The sequence below is a fragment of the Phocoena phocoena genome, chromosome 1, assembly GCF_963924675.1.
Source record: "Phocoena phocoena chromosome 1, mPhoPho1.1, whole genome shotgun sequence".
Classification (NCBI taxonomy): Eukaryota; Metazoa; Chordata; class Mammalia; order Artiodactyla; family Phocoenidae; genus Phocoena; species Phocoena phocoena.
Genome location: NC_089219.1, coordinates 181,080,704 through 181,099,610, shown reverse-complemented (window position 1 = coordinate 181,099,610; position 18,907 = coordinate 181,080,704). Strand labels below are relative to the sequence as shown.

Sequence of the window (18,907 nt, the reverse complement as noted above, 5' to 3'; positions counted from 1 at the left end):
TTGTATCTAGCCAATTTTTATAGATTTAGTTTTTGTTCTTAATATTTTTAGAGGTGCTTATATATTAAGTAAATTAGAACTATGGATATTAATGGCAAATATTCTTTTCTCAGCTTAGTCTTTTTCCTTTACTTTTATTATTTTATATTTTAATCCAATTTTTAAATCATTTGCATGATTACTGATCAATTTTAAGTAATAGGAACATGTTTCTCTCTTCCAGTTAAGAGAGAAGTTCTTCTATGTTTTTTTTTTTTTCATTACTTATTTGGTTTCACATTTTGCATCTAAATATCCCATCTGTTTGGAATTTATCCTGGTATATATGGTGAGCAAGGGAACACAGTTTTGTATTATCTAAGATATTTTTTCATATTTAGTTATACAATACCACTTATTAAAATGCACACCCCATTCTATTGATTTTTAGATCCTGTTTTAGCAGATCCTAAATTTGTACTTGTTATTGGGTCTATTTCTATACTTTCTGTCATGTTACAATGGTCTGTCTGCCTCTTCTGACAAAAACACCTACAGTTTTAATTGGAGTCTTTGATATCTGGTAGGGCTAGGAGCACTGCACTCTTCTTTTTCAATATTTGCCTAGCTATATTTGGATGCTTCTTCTTCTGAATTAATTTTATAATTAACTTATTTGCTTCAGATGAAAAGAAAGGATTCTTTTCCCATGCTTTTAATCCTACTTCTTCCTGGCTCCTTCAAATCCAGATTCTGTCATCTAATCCCACTCTTTCCTAATCTTTCATGTTTCTCCCTTTCCTTTCTCTTAGTTCCTCTTCCAAGGAAATCAGGTCTCCTTCCCGTAATCCCAACAGAAACACACATGCACCCACACGTGCATGCACACACACACACCCTTTAGTCTTCACCTTTTCTCTTGTGTTCTTTCTTTTATCTACTAATTACATTCCATGTCTGCGCATTATTACCTCACATTTACTCTCCACACATTTCTCCTTCTCTACCCCTTTTCTGAGAACACTGTCACATACAAAGGATTCTTATTTTCCCTGCTCTATCTACGGCAATATCCTTTCCTGGATCCTCTTTCTCTGTCCTCTTTCTGAATTTAGCTTTCAACTAAGTGTTTGCATGAAAATCACTTCAAATGATCAAACTTGTAGAACAATGCTGCTTTATAAGTGATAGATTAGAAAAGTTATTTTTATACTATTTAAAGAAAAACAATTATATCTCAAATAATAGGAAATCATAAAGAAACACTGACAAAAATGCTTAAAACCTAAAAAGTCACTAAATTAATATTTGATAATTAACCGTGCTTGCTGAAGGCATGGATTACCTCTCACTTGTTTTTTATAGTATTCAATTCCAAAAGAAAGGTAATTCTTAAAAACCAGGGGATAACATTTTTAATATTTCCTGACATGCCTATCTCTACAGGTTAGGTTGAAATACTATAAATGCTTGTGCATGTATTAACTAAGATAAACATATACCTATCCCCCAAAAGACATTAATGAGATAACAGGTATATAATCCCTCACTTGCAATTTTAAAATCCAAATTTCTGAAGATTGAATTTTTAAGCAGGTTTGACACTAAAACTTGTATAAATGCTGAACCTTATCCAAACTTCTTGAAACTCTTTGTATCCTTTATCAGATTTATTGTGAATATTCATATGTTTGCTACAGAAATATGAAATTGTCTGTTGCTTCAGGCCCAACTGAGTGTATTACATGAAATACATTATGTGCCCAATATTACTTTCTAAATCTAAAAAATTCAGTTCTGGTACACATCTGGCCCCAGGGGTTTGGGAGACAGAATTTGAGGACCTGCCTGTCTTGGGAAATTAAATAACATGAGAATCTACAAATTCTGCCTGCTTTTCATTGAAATTTGTTTGAAAACATCTTCGATATAACTTTAAAAACTTATTGACCTCAAAGATCATGGCATTATATACTAACTGGCCATGTGTCCTTGGGTAAGTTACTGTGTCCCTGAATTTCATGTTCTTCAACCATCAAATAGGGGTAATCAGGTCTTCCGAAGGGGTGAGATATGAAATAATAGAATGCATGTGACAAAAGATTTTTCAGTCTATAAACTGTGCTGCAAATATATAGTTACTATTTTCTTTCTGTTAATAACTGGCATTATTCTTCAACAATCTATTTGGCTTTCATAGTCACTAAGAACTATTCTTAAAAACTGTTAACAGACTCTAAATGAGTAGCACTTAGAATATTGCATATTTTTAATATTCAATATTTATATTATAAGATTTTGTATTATATAAAATAGAATATGTTTTCATATTATAAATCGGCAAGTAAGTGTTCCTGGTGTGGCTGCTGCTACAGATTCTAGCTGATTTTGACATGGTTTATTTTACGTTTCATACTGTTAGTAAATGAGGGAATGCCAAGGGGGAAAAAAATGAAATCCTTTTAAGTGACAAAGAGTAACTTCTAGTTAGACATGGCTTTCATTACATCCACCAGGAAGCCTTCGTTTCTTTGTTAAGTAAATTCATAATTTGCCTGAAATAATGGATGGGTTAACCAAGAGCTTTTTTTATAGTTAATATGGTGACTTAATTCTTAATCATCCTCTTTCTTATGGGATAGAAACAAACAAAAATAACAAGAAAGGATTGTTATTCCCACCCAAATGTATGATATATATGGTGATGGCAGTAGTAGTAATAGTAGCAGTAATAGTAATAGTAAAACCATCAACTTCTATTTTTAGACTCTTTTATAAATCATTGACCATTTTCATACAGGCTTTTAATAAAAAATTCCTCCAAATTCTAAACAATAGGTTAGGTACCTTTTTCTAGTAAAAGATTACTTACAAATTTATCCTAACACAAATTACCAAAGAGGGAAAAGGCATCAAAGCTAGGTCTTTTTCTAGCGTGTTTTACAACATTTAGTATTTAGGAGGAATAATAGAAGTATCTGAGATCACTGTAATGACTTCAATAACAATTTATTATTTCAAAAGAAATTGACACTGGATTTTTATTGATTTTTGAAATATATCATTTTCCATCTCCCAATATAAATTAGTACAATAGTGTTGACATGTACAATCAGTATATACTGCCAGTATAGATTTCTAGAAAATGGACGATTTAATGTTTCCAGAACTGACCCATTCTCACAAGGTGACAGGCAGACACAGAAGGATAAATCCATGGTTTTTATGTTAATCTCATTTTGTATATAGAATGTTAATAGAAAGAAACAAACTCAATGGTTTTCTTAATAGATAAAGTAATGAAGCTTTCAAAGGAGGTAATTGCTGAGCTGATAATGATTTATGGTAAATGAAATTATTTCTGCAATGAATTTTCCATATATCCCTAAAGTAAAACTATAAAGTTTTGTTTCATGGAGTTGTATCATATCCTTCCCAGAACATTAATTTCTCAATGATATCAACATTTTTACATAATTTAACACCATGGTTAACTTAATTGCACTTAAATATACATATATTTTATTTTTACAACTGGAAATTCAAGTATTGTGTTTTGGCATAAGTGTAAGAAAAATGTGGCCATTTGAATAAAATAAAATATTTTTTTTGTCATTGAGAAAAAAATTTAACTGGTTGAGTGAACTTTTTACTTCCAACATTTTATTATGAGTTGAGTATAAATAGTCAATGAGAGAAAAGAATGAGCTTTCTAAATACATTAAAACAGTAAGAAGAAATTTCCAATTATGATGACTGTTTATGCTCTCAATTTAAATAACTAGAAAAAATAAAAATCAGTGTGTGCAGATTTGGAAAAAATTAGCATATAACTTTGTTACCTGAGAAAAGGTTAACAAGTGAGTTAAGCTTTTTACAGGCTGGAAGTCATGTAAATGGACCCCAAATTAGAAAATATGACCTGTACCAGTAGAAAAAGATCAATCAACAGAAACAGACTCAAAAAACACAAATATTACATAGTTATTACAATACTATCTATATGTTTAAGGTGGTAGAGGGAAACAGGAGAATAAGGAGAGAAATTGAAGATATGAAACTCTTATTAGAGTTTAGAATTTGTAATGCAGTATTCAAAATAAAATGTGTACTGGATGGGATGTACATAAGAATAGCTACCACAGAAGAAAATATCAATGAACAAAAATCCATAGCAATAGACTATCCAAAATGCAAAATCGAGAAGAAAAGAAAAAAACCTTGAAAAAATACTGTTTGTTACTTGTGGGGCAGTATCAGATAATCATGTAATTGGTACCAGAAGGAGGAAGAGAATGGATATTTGAAGAAATAATGACTAACATTTTTTTTCCACATTTGATGGGGACTCTATTCAAGATCTAAGAAGCTCAGTGAAACTCAAGCAATATAAATATAACAAATAAAATAATGCCAGGACACAATATAAAAAGTTGCCAAAAGCCAGTGATAAAACGCATCAAAAGAAACTGGACAACACAGTATACTTACCTCTTATTGTGTTTCCATGTAGGCAGAAGAGCATTTTGGAAACAAAAAAAACAAACAAAAAAAAAGAAGCTGGCGGAAGAAGTCTTTTTTTTCTTGAATGAGAGACAAATAAAAGGACAATAGATAACTTCTTGTCAGAAACTTCTCAAACCAAATCACAGTTGGGGAACTTCTTTAGAGTACTGGAAAAAATAGTCTACCTAATACTCTATAAAAATATCTTTCTAAACTAAAAGCAAGTAAGGACAGTTTTAGGGAAAAAAGCTGAGAAAATTTGTCAACAGCAGCTCTTCAGTCTAAAAAAAATGTTCAAAGAAGTTCTTAAGATAGAAGGAAAATGATGCCAGGTGGAAAGTTAGATCTAAACAAAATAAGTATGTGGGCACATGTAAAATATACATTTCTATTTTTAAAATTTTGTTCAAAGGTAATTTACTGTTTATAACAAACATTGTAAGGTTTATAGCATATATAGAAGCAAAGAAGTATGGCAGTAATAACTCAGATAATAAGGAAGAAATAGAAGTATAATGTAGTAAGCTTGTTATATTACATGTGAAGTGGTGTATTATTTAAGAGTAGATACCGAAAAGTTAAAGCTATATATTTTAGACCCTAGAGCAGGGGACAGCAAACTGAGGCACACCAGTTTTTGGAGAAAAGCAAACATTCTTTCTAGTTTTTGTATTTTTTTATGGCTGCTTTCACTTTACAGTTTAAAAAATTTAATAAGTAAAACAGAGCTCATATGGCCTGAAAAGTCTGAAATGTTTATTATTTCATTCTTTACAGAAAAAAAAACATTTGCCAACCCATGATCTAGAGAAACTACAACACAACTAAATCAAAGAGATATAACTAATAACTAATAGTGCAAATAAAATGGAATGATCATATGAAGAGCTTTAAAAAAACTCATTTAATCCAAAGAAGACAGGGAAAGAAGAAAAGAGGAGCAAAGAACATCTGGGACAAGTGAAACACAGCTATCAAGATGGTAGATTTAAACTCAACTATATTTATATTAAATATAAACGGACTAAACATTTCAATTAAAAGGCAGAAGGCATCAGATGGGATTAAAAGAAGCAATATCCAGCTCTGTGTTGCCTAAAAGAAGCCCACTTAAAATGTGAACAAAGAAATAGATCAAAAGTAAAAGCATACAATTATATTTCATATAATCACAAATCCATAGAAAACTGGAGTGGCTATATTAATATTAAAGTAGGTCCATACAATAACTTGGATGCCTGACAAAAACATTACACAAAGGGAAAAAAAGCCACACAGAAACACACTGTAAGATCTTAGCAGAGTTATTGTTCCTAGAAATCAGTGATTCTAGGGGTTGGAGGTGAAAGGTGGAAATTGACTGCAAAAGGGTAAGAGGGATCTTTTTGTCATTATAGAAATGTTCTAGGTTGTAATTATGGTAGAGGTTGCACTATTCTATGCATATATCAAAACTCATTGAATGTGCATTTTGAATTAGTAAATTTCTTATTTTGTTTTACCAATAAGTCTATGAGATAAACAGAACAATGATGATTATCCAAAGATAAATTATATGCTTAAAATCATCTAGGAAGTTTACAGTTAACTTGTTAAAGGTAAACCTATAGACTTTGCCTATCTTGTTCATTGCTGTCCCCAGATTTAGAATTATTTGTGACTATAATCATGCCCAGTTAACATTATTAAATGACTAAATTGTAGAATAAAATAATGAATATCATGTGATAAATTATGATTATCAACTAATCATAAAAATGCCTCTGGTAAGTCATACGGTGGTACTACAGGTTAGCTGCAAAACTGAAAAACATGCTATATACTTATTTTTAACTTGTTCAGATAATATGTTCAATACATTTTTCTTCAATCTCAGATACTATTTCAGGTGAAGTACCTTTAAGTTTAAAGTAGTGTATCCAACTACTAAAATGAAAATAAATAAGGTCTTTCCAAAACCTTTTGGACTTTCTGTGTAGAAGTGTATTTATTTTACTTTTTCAGATGATCAGCTAGATCATAGTTTTAAATTTAGAAATATTCACCTGAAAATATATTGAGCCCGTTATTTGCAAATGTAATTAATGTTCTATTTTTTAAAGTGTACCTGTGTTTGTTACTTTGCAGACAATCTGTACTGTTTCAGCCCACATCACTTAATGTAAAGTATTGTAATAGTATTTTCAAAGAAACTAGCATTTATTGAGCAGTTTCCATTCACTAGGGACACATAATAGCTCTAAAGGTCAATTCTTGTTTAGGGGAGGGTGGGCAGTGGAGAAAGCATTTTAAAAAAACAAAACTGAACCTGAACCATTGAAGAAATAGTATGCTTCTAGACACATTATTCACTTTTTTTGAATTCTCTATCACATTAAAAAATAGCAAGGGGGTTTTGGTCTTTTACCATTTATACAAGGTAGTAATATAGATTTCTAAATGTTAAGAAATATCAAATACTCCATTTTAAAAGCAAATTGAGTCTAAAGTAACTAGTTTTGTGTATGAAGCTAGTAAGTGATGGGGAGGCTCATGACAGTTGAAAATGAGTGATTTCTGAAGCTTTGCTTTTTATCATTCTTCTTGTTTGGCTAATTGTTTCATCTCATCTTGATTTCTGGATGTTTATATGAAGGGAGGTTAAGAGAGTATATTTCTTGCTTTTATCTTGTGTATCATAAAGTAGTTCCAAATTATCGAAAGGTAATGAAAATCATTTTAAGTAGAGGTGGTTAAATATATTTATTCTTTTATCTGTACCTCTAGCCACCTTTTCTTCCCTGAAAATACACTGGTAAGTTCAGTAAAATGAACAAAATAGTTGTACTCATAAACACAGTTTGATACTAAACTGGAATACATGAGCCAGTTAAATAAGCACTAAAAAACTAACCCGTTTCATAGGTGGATAACACATAATGTAGATGGAAATTCAGGTGAGGGGAAAGGGAAATCATCTCTAGGTTGTGCTATTACCAGTTATTTGGACTGCACCCTGTTGGGGAGATAAGCACTGTGCCATGGAGAGTATTTTCTCTGGTATTTCTTGTGTCACTGAAGAAAAAATATGCTCTCACGCTGGTACAGACCAATTTCTTCCTTTTTAATTACTTGCCTTTTCCATCAGCATTCAGATATACTGTGGTGTCCATCCTAAAACATCTCCATCTCTTCTTCCCTCCCTTCCTCCCCACTTCACTCTGCTCTCCCCTCCCCCCCCTTTCTCTCTATATGGCTCTCTTGCTCTCTCAAGCTCTCCGTCTATCTTTCCCTCCCTCCTCCCAAATTTCCTGCATTTCCGTTGCTCCCAAGCCACCATCGTCTCTCCCCTGGGCTTCTGTACTATTCGCCTACTATCCCCGAGGGCAAATTTGAGCCCCCACAAAGTCCATTTCCCACAGAGCAGCCAAAGTGATATACTCAACACGAAATCAGATCATGCCTCCAAACCTCCCATCCTTACAACTTTTCAATGGCTTCCCTGTGCCTTTAGACTAAAATTCAAACTTCTGATCAAGGTCTCTAAAGCTCTCCAGGGTCTGGACCCAGCTTGCCCTTTTGACATTGTCTCCAACTAACTCCTCCTTGTTTAGTCCATTCTCAAGGACCTGCTTTCTGCAACTTAAACTCAATCATTTCAGCCTTTCCCATTTGGGGTTCTTTGTCTGTAAACTTTTCTTCCCCTATCTTTGGATGCCAACACCTTCATATCACAATATAGGTACAATTATTATTTACAAGTTATGGATTGAATTTGCCTGCTCTGATAATAGGAAACCTTTATACAGCACTTGATATTCTGGATCAGAATTGATTCTAAGAACTGTATATTTATTCTGATATATTAATGTTAAATTATACTTATTATTCATTTATCATTTAATTCTAATAATACGCTTTAAGACAAAAAACTATTGCTACCCCATTTTACAGGTGAGGAAACTGAACAGAGAAAGATTAAGAAATTAAGTAATGTGCCTAAGGTCTCAGCATAATTGGGAAACCAGGATTTCAATGCAAGCCCTCTGGTTTCAGGGTCTTTGTTCTTAACAGAGCTTTTCATTGATACCTTTGTATTCTTTGAAATGCTTCTCTGATAACAATACACAATGGATGTGTGTTTTTGGCAGTCTTATTTAACAAAACCTACACAAATACATGTAAGATTTAAATTTATTTTATCAAATTTTATTCTCCTCTTTTAAAACTTCTTTTAAAATACTTCAAAAGGGATGTTTTAAAAACTGAAACAAAACAAAAATATGAAACTCATGTGTGTGGAATGGGACTCAATCAATTATTATGTAAGAACAATAGGAATATACATCTATATCCTTTCTGTTATGATCTATTTACCTGAAACACTCTATGCAGAGTATTTCCTATATGAAGATTTCAATTGAATAATTACATATGCTAATTAATGCAACAAAAGAAGTTTCTTGGTAAACACTACTAGTAGTTGTTTAACTTGACTTGAATTTCTTTTAAAGTTTTCAGTATTCTACTTCATTTATTTCAACTTTTCAAAGAAGAATAGTTTTATTAAGATAAGTATGTCAATGATGAACAATAATTTCTATAAGACACTTTAAATGATATAGTGCTTTTTATTTTACCAAGGTCAGAGATTGCATATTAAGAACACATTGAATGTCCTCACAATAGATTTCCTTAGTAGATATTTTTGCTGGGTAGGAGATAAAATCTCGATTCTGGTTCATGAGCCAAATTTTCCTAAGTAAATTTATTTTCTTCGCTAAATATGTTATTATATTTGTGGTAAAGAGCCTTTTTATCTTCAGTTGGTTGTATCTGCAGATATGGAACCAACAGATATGGAGGGTCAATCTGCAATTTTTTTTTTTTTTTGTCTGCCTGAACGGCATGTGGGATCTTAGTTCCCCAACTAGGGATCGAACCCGCGCTCCCTGCTTTGGAAGCGTGGAGTCTTAACCACTGGACCACCAGGGAAGTCCCAAGAGATTTAATCTATTCATGTCTTTGCCACCACCAATGGTGATTAATTACTATGATGAGGTCTTAAAAATACAGGAAACCTACCATATTTCTCCCTCCAGAATTCAGAAATAACTAAAAAATATGTAGGGAATAACTGGTAGAGATAAAAATACCAGACTTAGGGCTGATACAACTAGATTGTTGAATGTGATTTTGATAGATGACTACAGTGGGCTTTTAAAAGCTCACCGTCTAATTCTTAAAGTCACAGAGTGAAAGAGAGTGAACTGTAGGACTTCCAGACAGAGCAGCACGGCAGAGAACAAGCAGACAAGGTGAACCCTACAGCAAGGCAGGCATCAGAAGGAAAGAGAGAACAGCTTTGAGCTCTGCAATTTATTTTAATTCTGTTAACACTGAGGAGGTCAGTGAGGGGTGGGTGAGGAAAGACCAGGAGTGATGAGTTCTGACTGCGATGTTACCCGTGTTTCCATATAAACCTTATGGGATCATTGAATTGAGCACATCAGCAAAATGTTTGCTCCAATTCCTGGAGTCCATGGAAAAACAAAAATCTTCAGAAAGATAAAATCCAACTATCTGCTTGAACAGACACGATAGTTATACCTAGTTCTGTAAAGTTCTCAGTTATCTAGAGAGTTTTTACATTTGTAACAGGCATACCAAGTCACCAATAAGATTTTGACCTCATCCCAGAACCAAAAATGAGTACAACATCATGTTAATAATCAAGGAGAAGGGTTGAGTATCAATATTAACTGAGAAGGTATCTGTTAAAATTGTTTTCCCTCTAGTGCCACTGTTCAATAATGTTCACTGCTTTACATAAGAGACTTCAACAGTGCCATTGTTTACATGTGAAATTGAGTTATACATAGCCAAATAGGTGGAGATTTTCTAATGACCTATCACATTTCAGGGCATCCTGCTTTAGTCTCCAGAATGCACCATTAACCTCTGTTCTTTGGTTTCATTATTGTGGAAATTCACACAAGGGGGAAATTTCTCAGAAAGAATACATAAGTCAAAATTGCTTTTTATGTAGAAAGATGATTCTGGTAATCTTCTGCCAGTACAATATGCTTTGAGTTGAAATTGCACCTTATTTGGAGTAAGCTCATCGCTATATATTCATTGGAATTCCAAGCTCCAGCTGATTGAATTAGCCGTCCACCCCCTCCCCCAGGTATGATTGGCAGATTTAGCAAGTAAAAATACAGGATTCCCAGTTAAATTTAAATTTCAGATAAACAACAAATGATTTTTAGTATAAGCGTGTTACCTATAATAGTTGGTGTGTGTATATATATATATATATATATATATATATATATATGCTAAAAAATTGTTAATTTTTAATTTGAAATTCAGATTTCACAGGGCATTCTCTATTTTGCCTGGCAACCTTATCCCCATGACAGGATACAATTCCTTGTGTCTGCCCCTGGGATATGCAACTGAAAATATTCCTTTATTTGAGTATTAATTTGATAATCTTATGATTATAATAGCTTTACTGGCAAACTTACGGTGGGTTCGATTATACTGCAGTTTATCTGCCTTGTAAGATAAGGATGTTCATTTATAGACTTAAGAATAAGGCACATCTGGATATCAACTTGAAAGATCATAACCGAAATTACTGTCTTTCACAGTCAAGTGACAGGTTTCTAGTCAAACCTAGTGGTAGATGCTATTTTATAAAAATAATATATATTTTCAAGTGTAGGAAATTATCAGGATCAGCTATATTGGCCTAAAAAAGATCTTTAATTTTAGGCAGTTACTTGAGTATATATCTTGATATATACTTGATATATATTGATATATCTCTATTAGTATGAAATATATTCTTAGATTTTGGAACAAACTGCAAAATTTAGTACTACTTTTAGGAACCAAGCTTGTCTGCAACTGAAGTGGCTAGATGAGTACTATGGCTCTAGAGCAGGGTTTGAAACAGTGCCCTCCCAGCCTAAAAACTTTACCCTTGGGAAGATTAATATTTATTGAGTATGTGTCCATGTGGCTTTATATTTACACCTTCTCATAGCCTTAGCAGCTAAAAAATCTCAATCCTAAAGCTATTTTCATTTTCAGTGCCAGTTCAGTTCTCTATACTTGAAGTCTGATGATGTTTTCAGAGTGAATTGACAAACTTAAAGGGCACAGCTTTTTATTTTTAAAATATGTATTGTTTTAGAGAAAAAACAAAGGATCCCGTGGTACACTTCCCTTAAAACTTACAATTAAATTCTGTTCCATGGGATTCTTTGCATTTGGCAAGAACATTACCATGTCTTATATCAGATATATCATGTAAGGAAGTCAAAAGTATTTAGGGCCTTCGTGCTTTTTAGGTACATTTCTGTTGTGTTTTTTAAACACGATGACATTAGATGATTTTTTGCAGAATTCCCATATGAATGTTCCTTTCTGGGATGGCCATTTATAACCACAATTTTTTAAATAATTATTGAAGCATAATAAATTAAGTGAACATCCTGTCTAGCTATTTCATTAACAGGAATACTTTTTCAGTGTAATAGCTTACAAGGTAGATTATAACTGTGGTTGTTCTGAACAGAATTAGATACTTTATTTTTAACATCTATTGGAACAAAAGGTGAGCACCTGTCAGATATTTCCAGTGGCAGTAATTTGAAAATAGCCAAAGTTATGTACACGATCCTGCTGTGGACAAAGCTGTAGCAAGTTATTGTTGACAGCTCTATGGTTTGAAGATAAGACACTCTACAATAATTCCTGTAATTTTCTGTAAGTGGTATAACACACTTGGCATTTATTTATCTTCTAGATGAAATGAACGATCATCAAAGTACCCTCTCCTACATCCTGATAAACCCATCTCCAGATACCAGACTAGAGCTGAATGATGTTGTGTAAGTTGATCTCACATAAGGCATGTATTTTCAGAAAACCATGGATTTATTTACTTTTATATTTTTATTTCCACCATAATAGCCCCTTATCTTTCTTGTGATATGAATGCTTAGGAAATCAAAGTCTAAATTTTGTGTTCAATAAACAAATGCATTTTGTATATTGCTGTGTGTAATACTATATAAAAGCAGTGTAGGATGGTAGAGCTAAAAAAGAAGGAAAAAGCAGCATGAATTTTGTATTTTGTGAGCAAATATACATTTGGACAAATAATAGAAAATATGTGGAACAAGAAGAGATCAGCTCAAAGGAAAACCTAAAATATCCCACACTAGCTAGTTTGAAATACCTGAGAGTTTCTCAAAGCCAAGGTAAAATTGGTCAAAACCCTTATTAGGAAAGGATCTATGGTAGTAATTTGATTCATTAAAAACTATGTATTATGCATGTTCAGTTGTACTAGTGTTGCCTTAAAAATGTGCTCTATAGAAACAAATAAGGCGTTTCCCCTGATTTCAAAGTGTTTACATTCTAATTAACAAAACTACAATTTAAGCCTTAACTTTTAATAGCAGTATATATATGAGTTTGTCACATGACTTAAGCATTGATTAAGTGAGATGGTGGTTTTCAAAATTCAGGAGAGAAGCCATTATTGTGAGCTACAGGGATTACAAAGGACGACGGACTTGAACTAGACACTCAGGGTAGATGGAATTTGTGCAGGTGGAGAGAAAGGAGGGGACAAATGCAGAACATTTGTTCCAGAACAGGGAGATGGCTTGAGAAAATGCACTGCCTGGGCATTGCATAATGTGTGCCAGCTGGCAATACAACAGAGCCTAGTTTGACCAGAGTAAAAGCTTTGTATTAACATCTCTGTTGTTAATTAGTTAAACATAATATTGGCAACATATTAAACCTGGCTTTGGAAGGACCTTAGATGACAAAATAAGGAATTGATATTCAACCTTATAGACAACGGGCAGCACTTGGGTATATGAGCGAGAAAGTAGAAGGATTTTAGCAAAGGCATTTTGACAGTTGTAGGTGTAAACCTAGGTGAGAAATTCCTAATGAGTCTGAGCTTGAGGTTCATGGTTCTAAGGCCGAGCTGCATCAAGGCCTGCTTACACAGGGTAGTTAACTCCAGGTTGTATTGGTGACAAAACAAATGCCAAAGATTCAAAAGTCTTGGTGGGTGTTAGGTCCACAGGATGTGTTTGTATCTATAACCTGGAAATAATAAGGTCAGTGACTAAGAAGAGTGAGAACATTATGTGATGCAGAGCATGAAGTGGATCCATGCAAGTGATTTAGAACTAAAGCCAGTAATATGCCAGCAATTAGATGCTGTCAGTTTCGTGGGAGATTTTGGCTGGGGTTGGAGGGTTCAATTTTTTAAAAAAGAGCTCTGTAAAAAGCAATAGAATTGATTGGCAGGATGGAGATAAGAATCGCTCATAACATCTGGATGATGGATTGTAAAGACAAGATCCTATGGAGGTAAATTTATGGAGACAAAGAGTGAGATTTGTTCATCGGTCTGGGAATTGGAAAATAAGGGCTCTCACATGGCTTTCAGATTTCAAATCTATGTGATTGCAAAAGAAATTACTGCTTCACTGAAACAAGTCAGTAGAGGGAGGCACTTTTTCAAGCAGGAAAGAGCAGTCGTTGGGTATGGAGAAAAGAGAGATGATGAGCTGGGATTTAGGTACCTTGTTCAGTGTGCTAAGTGGAAATGTCTAGAAAGCATATAGAGATACAGTACCAAGCTTTGGAAAGAAGCTAGTTCTATATAGAAACTAGTTACTTTTCACCTTCTAAATGAATAAAACCGAAAAGAGAATGATTTTTTGAAAAAAAGCGATACATGAAGTAAAAGTAGAAGAATGAATATTGGCCTGCTGAGTGCTGCTCAGTTTTAGGGCAAAAAGATGAATGTGCTTCAAAGGCTTCTTAGGAAAATACATCAGCAGGGGTAACTTTGACCCAAAATCAGTGTGAAAAGATTTTTGTAAGTCACCTAAGATACAACTAGCAAATTTAATAATGCTTTATTTTGCCATCTGATGATACTGGTTAGAGTATAGGAACTTGGGGGAATCTGATGAATGGTGATTCCAGCTGCTTAGAGTTCTTAAGGCGGCTGTCAAACTTTATATCCAGTGGGGATGCTGAATTTTTGGAGCACTTTAAGCTAGAGGAAAATATCTTATTTGTGATGCACCTGGCTTTCAACTGCCCATTCTGGAGACTTTACTTAGCATATGACTGTAATACAGCAAAACTGCTCCGTTTTTCTTGTGTCCATATTTACACATGTCTTTCTTCCTTTAACCCATAAAATCAGGCAATTTTTAAAAAATCTGCCCTTGTAGTCCCAACTTTCATATGTCTCTTTTTCAAATTATCAACTATATATGTTTTTTTTTAAAAAGTTGGGATTACCTTATTTTTATTTCATAACAAGTTGTAAATTTCTTAAGCCTAATATAATTCTTTTCCATGATTATTTTTGATGGCATGGGAAGATAGTGTTAACCTTTTGAGTCTATGTATCAATACAAATCCTTCCATCAGATAGATTTTATAATTCAAAATAATTCCTGAAACTTTTTAAAACTGAAACATAAAAATAAAATATATGATGTTACAATATATACAGGTAAAATAAGCATGGAATTTTCTGCCTTTTGCATGCTACTATTTTTTATTAGTTTTAAGCTAAAACATCAACTTGAGTGCTATAAAAAAAAAAAAGAACTCTTTTTTTCCATGATCTGTTTTTTTGCATCGAGATAATTAAATTTTAGTATAACTGGAGCAAGAAAATATGCTACCATGACAAGCAGTACAAAAAATGCATTTAAGAAACTTATTTTATTAGACTCATACTTTTAGTAGTGATTATAATAGGGAAAGGAAATTTTGCAGCTACATCAATGAATTTAGGGGATAATGGATTATACTCATACCTTTTATGTTTTTCTAAAAAATCACTTTCAAAAGTTCATTTTAAATGAAGGTGCAACAATACTTTGATTTGAAGAACAATAAATCACTAGGTGATATGGGGTTAAAAAGCTTAATGTGCACTGTTAGTTTTCTTCATTGATCTACTATGCTATTGATATTCAAAGTAATTATAAAGCAGGTGGTTGGATAACAAAATCTAGTTAATAAATAGATCCAAGGACGCTAATCTCAACTTTCATTTGATCCAAGAAAATAGACTGTAGTGCTTGAAATTGCTCTTTTAAGGGACATATTTTACAAATATTTTTCCTTCGGTTTTTAAGAGGAGCAGTACAAATCTTCATTAGAGTCCCCGCTTTTAAAATAGTTTCTCCATTTATTTTGTAACTCCGAACATTATTATAAAACTATGAAATACTAATTGCATTTGCACCTGAACAAGACTTTTAGAATGCTGTATTACATATATTTACTTTCCTTCTCTCCCTTCCAAAACCTCAGTGGTTTCCAGTGGGAAGCCTTTGGAACAGAAATAGAAACTACTTATCCTGAAACTTAAAGTCCTGTATTAGCTGCTTTCTATGTTTCTTCCTGAATTTACATACCATCGTCTCCTGGTCTAACTGGTCCTCTAAAGTCAAACTCATTTTCTAAACGTGTTGGGAGCATCCTTTTCTGTGTCCCATTTCCTCTCCGTTTGTCTCCACTTAAGCCTGGAAAGCCATCAATCCAACCTCCTCAATAAACTATTCCCTCATTCACTGTTGTTCTTTTTGTCTTTCTGTGTTGTTTGGAATTTCTTTTTAATCTTTCCATCTGTTTCATAAATTACGCTCTGTTAATCCTCTGCAGGGGTCAGAAGTGTATGGTTTTTTGTATTCCCAGGACCTAGCCCAGTAGTCCAGACACGCTCAAGAAACGGACGCTCATGTCACTTGACGGTCTGAAGTAAAACATCTCTCTTGAGACAAATTCTAACATTATTGAAATGTGTGAGTTTGGCAGGTCAACATTTTCCTATTTACTAGTAGAATGAATTGAGAATTATTTTCTTTGTCCAATTTCTTACTATAGCATAACCTGAATTTTAGGTTAATAAATTTCCCAATAATTAAAATATTATCTAGGCATAATATCCTCCAGAGCGTTTATGAAATCATTAATTTTATAGAATCATAGAATATTTAAATTAAAAAGCCTATAGAATAATGTAGGTCAAATTTATTTATGAATGATAAAAATAACACTAAGAGCAGTTGATTAATATAATCATGGCTAGGATTTAGGTATCCTTGATAGAAAAATAGCCAAAGAAAAGAATAATAAATCAACAAAATACTAAAATAAAACATAAACTTTTGAAAAGATGGAGGTGGTGAAATGTATCCTAACTGAAAGATAATGATTCTTCATTCATCCACATTCATCTTGATAATTTTCTCAGGTGTAGAATTATTACAAGCCCTTGCCAAATAAACAGCAAGTCCTTCCACCAACGTCATATAGAGACAAGTTTCAGTAACTTTAAACACTGAACAAATAAATTTAAAGTAACAATCTAAAGTGTCAATGTGAACTAGTTTTTTTGATTACAGTTATTTGCCTTGTTTTCTTTTCTTAGATACTTAATCCGACCCGATCCACTGGCCTACCTACCAAATGGTGAACCCAGTCGAAAAAACAGCATCTGCAACACCACAGGCCAAGATTCTCGGGAGGAAACTCAGCTTTGATAAAAAAGAAAATAAGAGATTTTTTTCTCCTACAAGGATCTTGCTTGAAACAACTCTAAATCTTAGAAAAACAAGAGTGTTGCTGGCATGAAATAAAGTAGATTGGAGTATATCCAATTCTCTCATATTAAAAAAAAAATCTATTCTCCTAGAAGTTTAGATAATTTTGAAATTTAAAGTACTGCTTTGCTGGTACTCCTCCCATTAATATTTGAAAGACATCAATGGAATGATTTTGAACACCTAAATTGAAACGCAAAAATTTGAACCTGATGTTTCATTGTTTGACAATAATACAAACTGTATGAAGCCAATTTTTAAAAAGTATTAAGGTTTATGAAAGTAAACTAGAAGTCCAGTTATATCTGGTGCGTCCCAATGGACATAGAAGATTGTTGCTCCACTTAAAATTAAATGTGTCCTATTATATTCTTTAAACTTGCCATTTTATAAAAATGAGCTCATCACAAGTGTCCGGCCTTCTCTACACAGATTAACAGACAAACTTGTATGGCTGACTTTTGTGTAAGAATCATAGTTTGCTTTAGAATATGAATCTTTAAGTCATTTTACCCTTTTTGTTGACTTTTCACATGATATATTCATTTTAGAATTTGAGCTGTTCATAGCATGTTTTATTACTCTGAAGAAACCAAAACAAACAAAAAGAAATATCAACTACATGAACTTTTCCCTAACTTTATGTTTAACACACGTTGTATGCCAAGAACAGTATGCGAAAGCAAATATTTATTGTTTTCCTAAAATAGTCCTAACATAGAGAATACTTAAAACACACTTGTTGACTTTAATCTAAGAATTGAAACATTAATTGAAATATTCAGTAATGATTTTCATTAGACTCTTGAGCTTTAACATTTTTTATATATCTATACAGTATATTTCATTAGAAAGATAGTTTAAAATTAAAAGAAACAAAATTATACTTTTTATAGAATACAAAGAAATTTCAAAACATTAAAAGTCCTCCTTTATGCCTTTAGTATTGAAATAATAATACACCAAAAATTGGTATATCAAAAATTTTGATCTAATTTTGGAAAGTTATCTATAGGAGCTATGTTTTAACATTGTGAGGAAACAGCATAAAATAAAAATAAGTAGGTTTTGCTGTTTAAATGTAAGGTAAACCATACATAATTTGACAGTTATAAATAAAGAAACGCTGACCTTTGGCAACACCAGTGCTTTTACCTACGTTGCATTATTCCCTTTCAGAAACAGGTTGAAAAGCACAGAGCACAGTTTGCCAGGCAGTTGAAATGCACTGTCATTCCCATGAAAGAGACATTGACAAATTTAAAAAGATATTTTTCTTCCAATTTTGTATGTTTTTATTTCTGAATTTGACATTAAATTTTAATTCAACAGAAAATAGGACACATAAGACTAGAAAGAGACGTGTTATCATTTCTTTTCACAAAGAAGCAGATAAATTGAAAGGAAAATAGAAGGATTCAAAATAATAAAGAGGGCTTCCCTGGTGGCGCAGTGGTTGAGAGTCCGCCTGCCGATGCAGGGGACACGGGTTCGTGCCCCGGTCCGGGAAGATCCCACATGCCGCGGAGCGGCTGGGCCCGTGAGCCATGGCCGCTGAGCCTGAGCGTCCAGAGCCTGTGCTCCGCAATGGGAGAGGCCACAACAGTGAGAGGCCCGTGTACCGCAAAAAAATAAATAAAGAAAAATAAAGAAAGCCTAATATTTCCCCAATAATTCTATGGATATAAAATATAAAACATAAAATGTGAAATTATAGATTATATAGCCATTGTATATTTGGCTTTGAGAATATGAAATGC

General features: G+C 33.0%; 1 protein-coding gene across 3 annotated transcripts in view; it reads left to right on the top strand.

The window, feature by feature from the left end:
• Nucleotides 1-17,087, top strand: part of KCNT2 (potassium sodium-activated channel subfamily T member 2) — a 370,804-nt gene extending 353,717 nt beyond the window's left edge. For all 3 annotated transcript variants that reach the window (XM_065876379.1, XM_065876371.1, XM_065876363.1), the window contains 2 exons: nt 12,287-12,371; nt 16,976-17,087. In XM_065876379.1, the coding sequence (XP_065732451.1) occupies nt 12,287-12,371; nt 16,976-17,087 (197 nt within the window). The remainder of the gene's footprint in view (nt 1-12,286; nt 12,372-16,975) is intronic.
• The last annotated feature ends 1,820 nt before the right edge of the window (nt 17,088-18,907 follow it).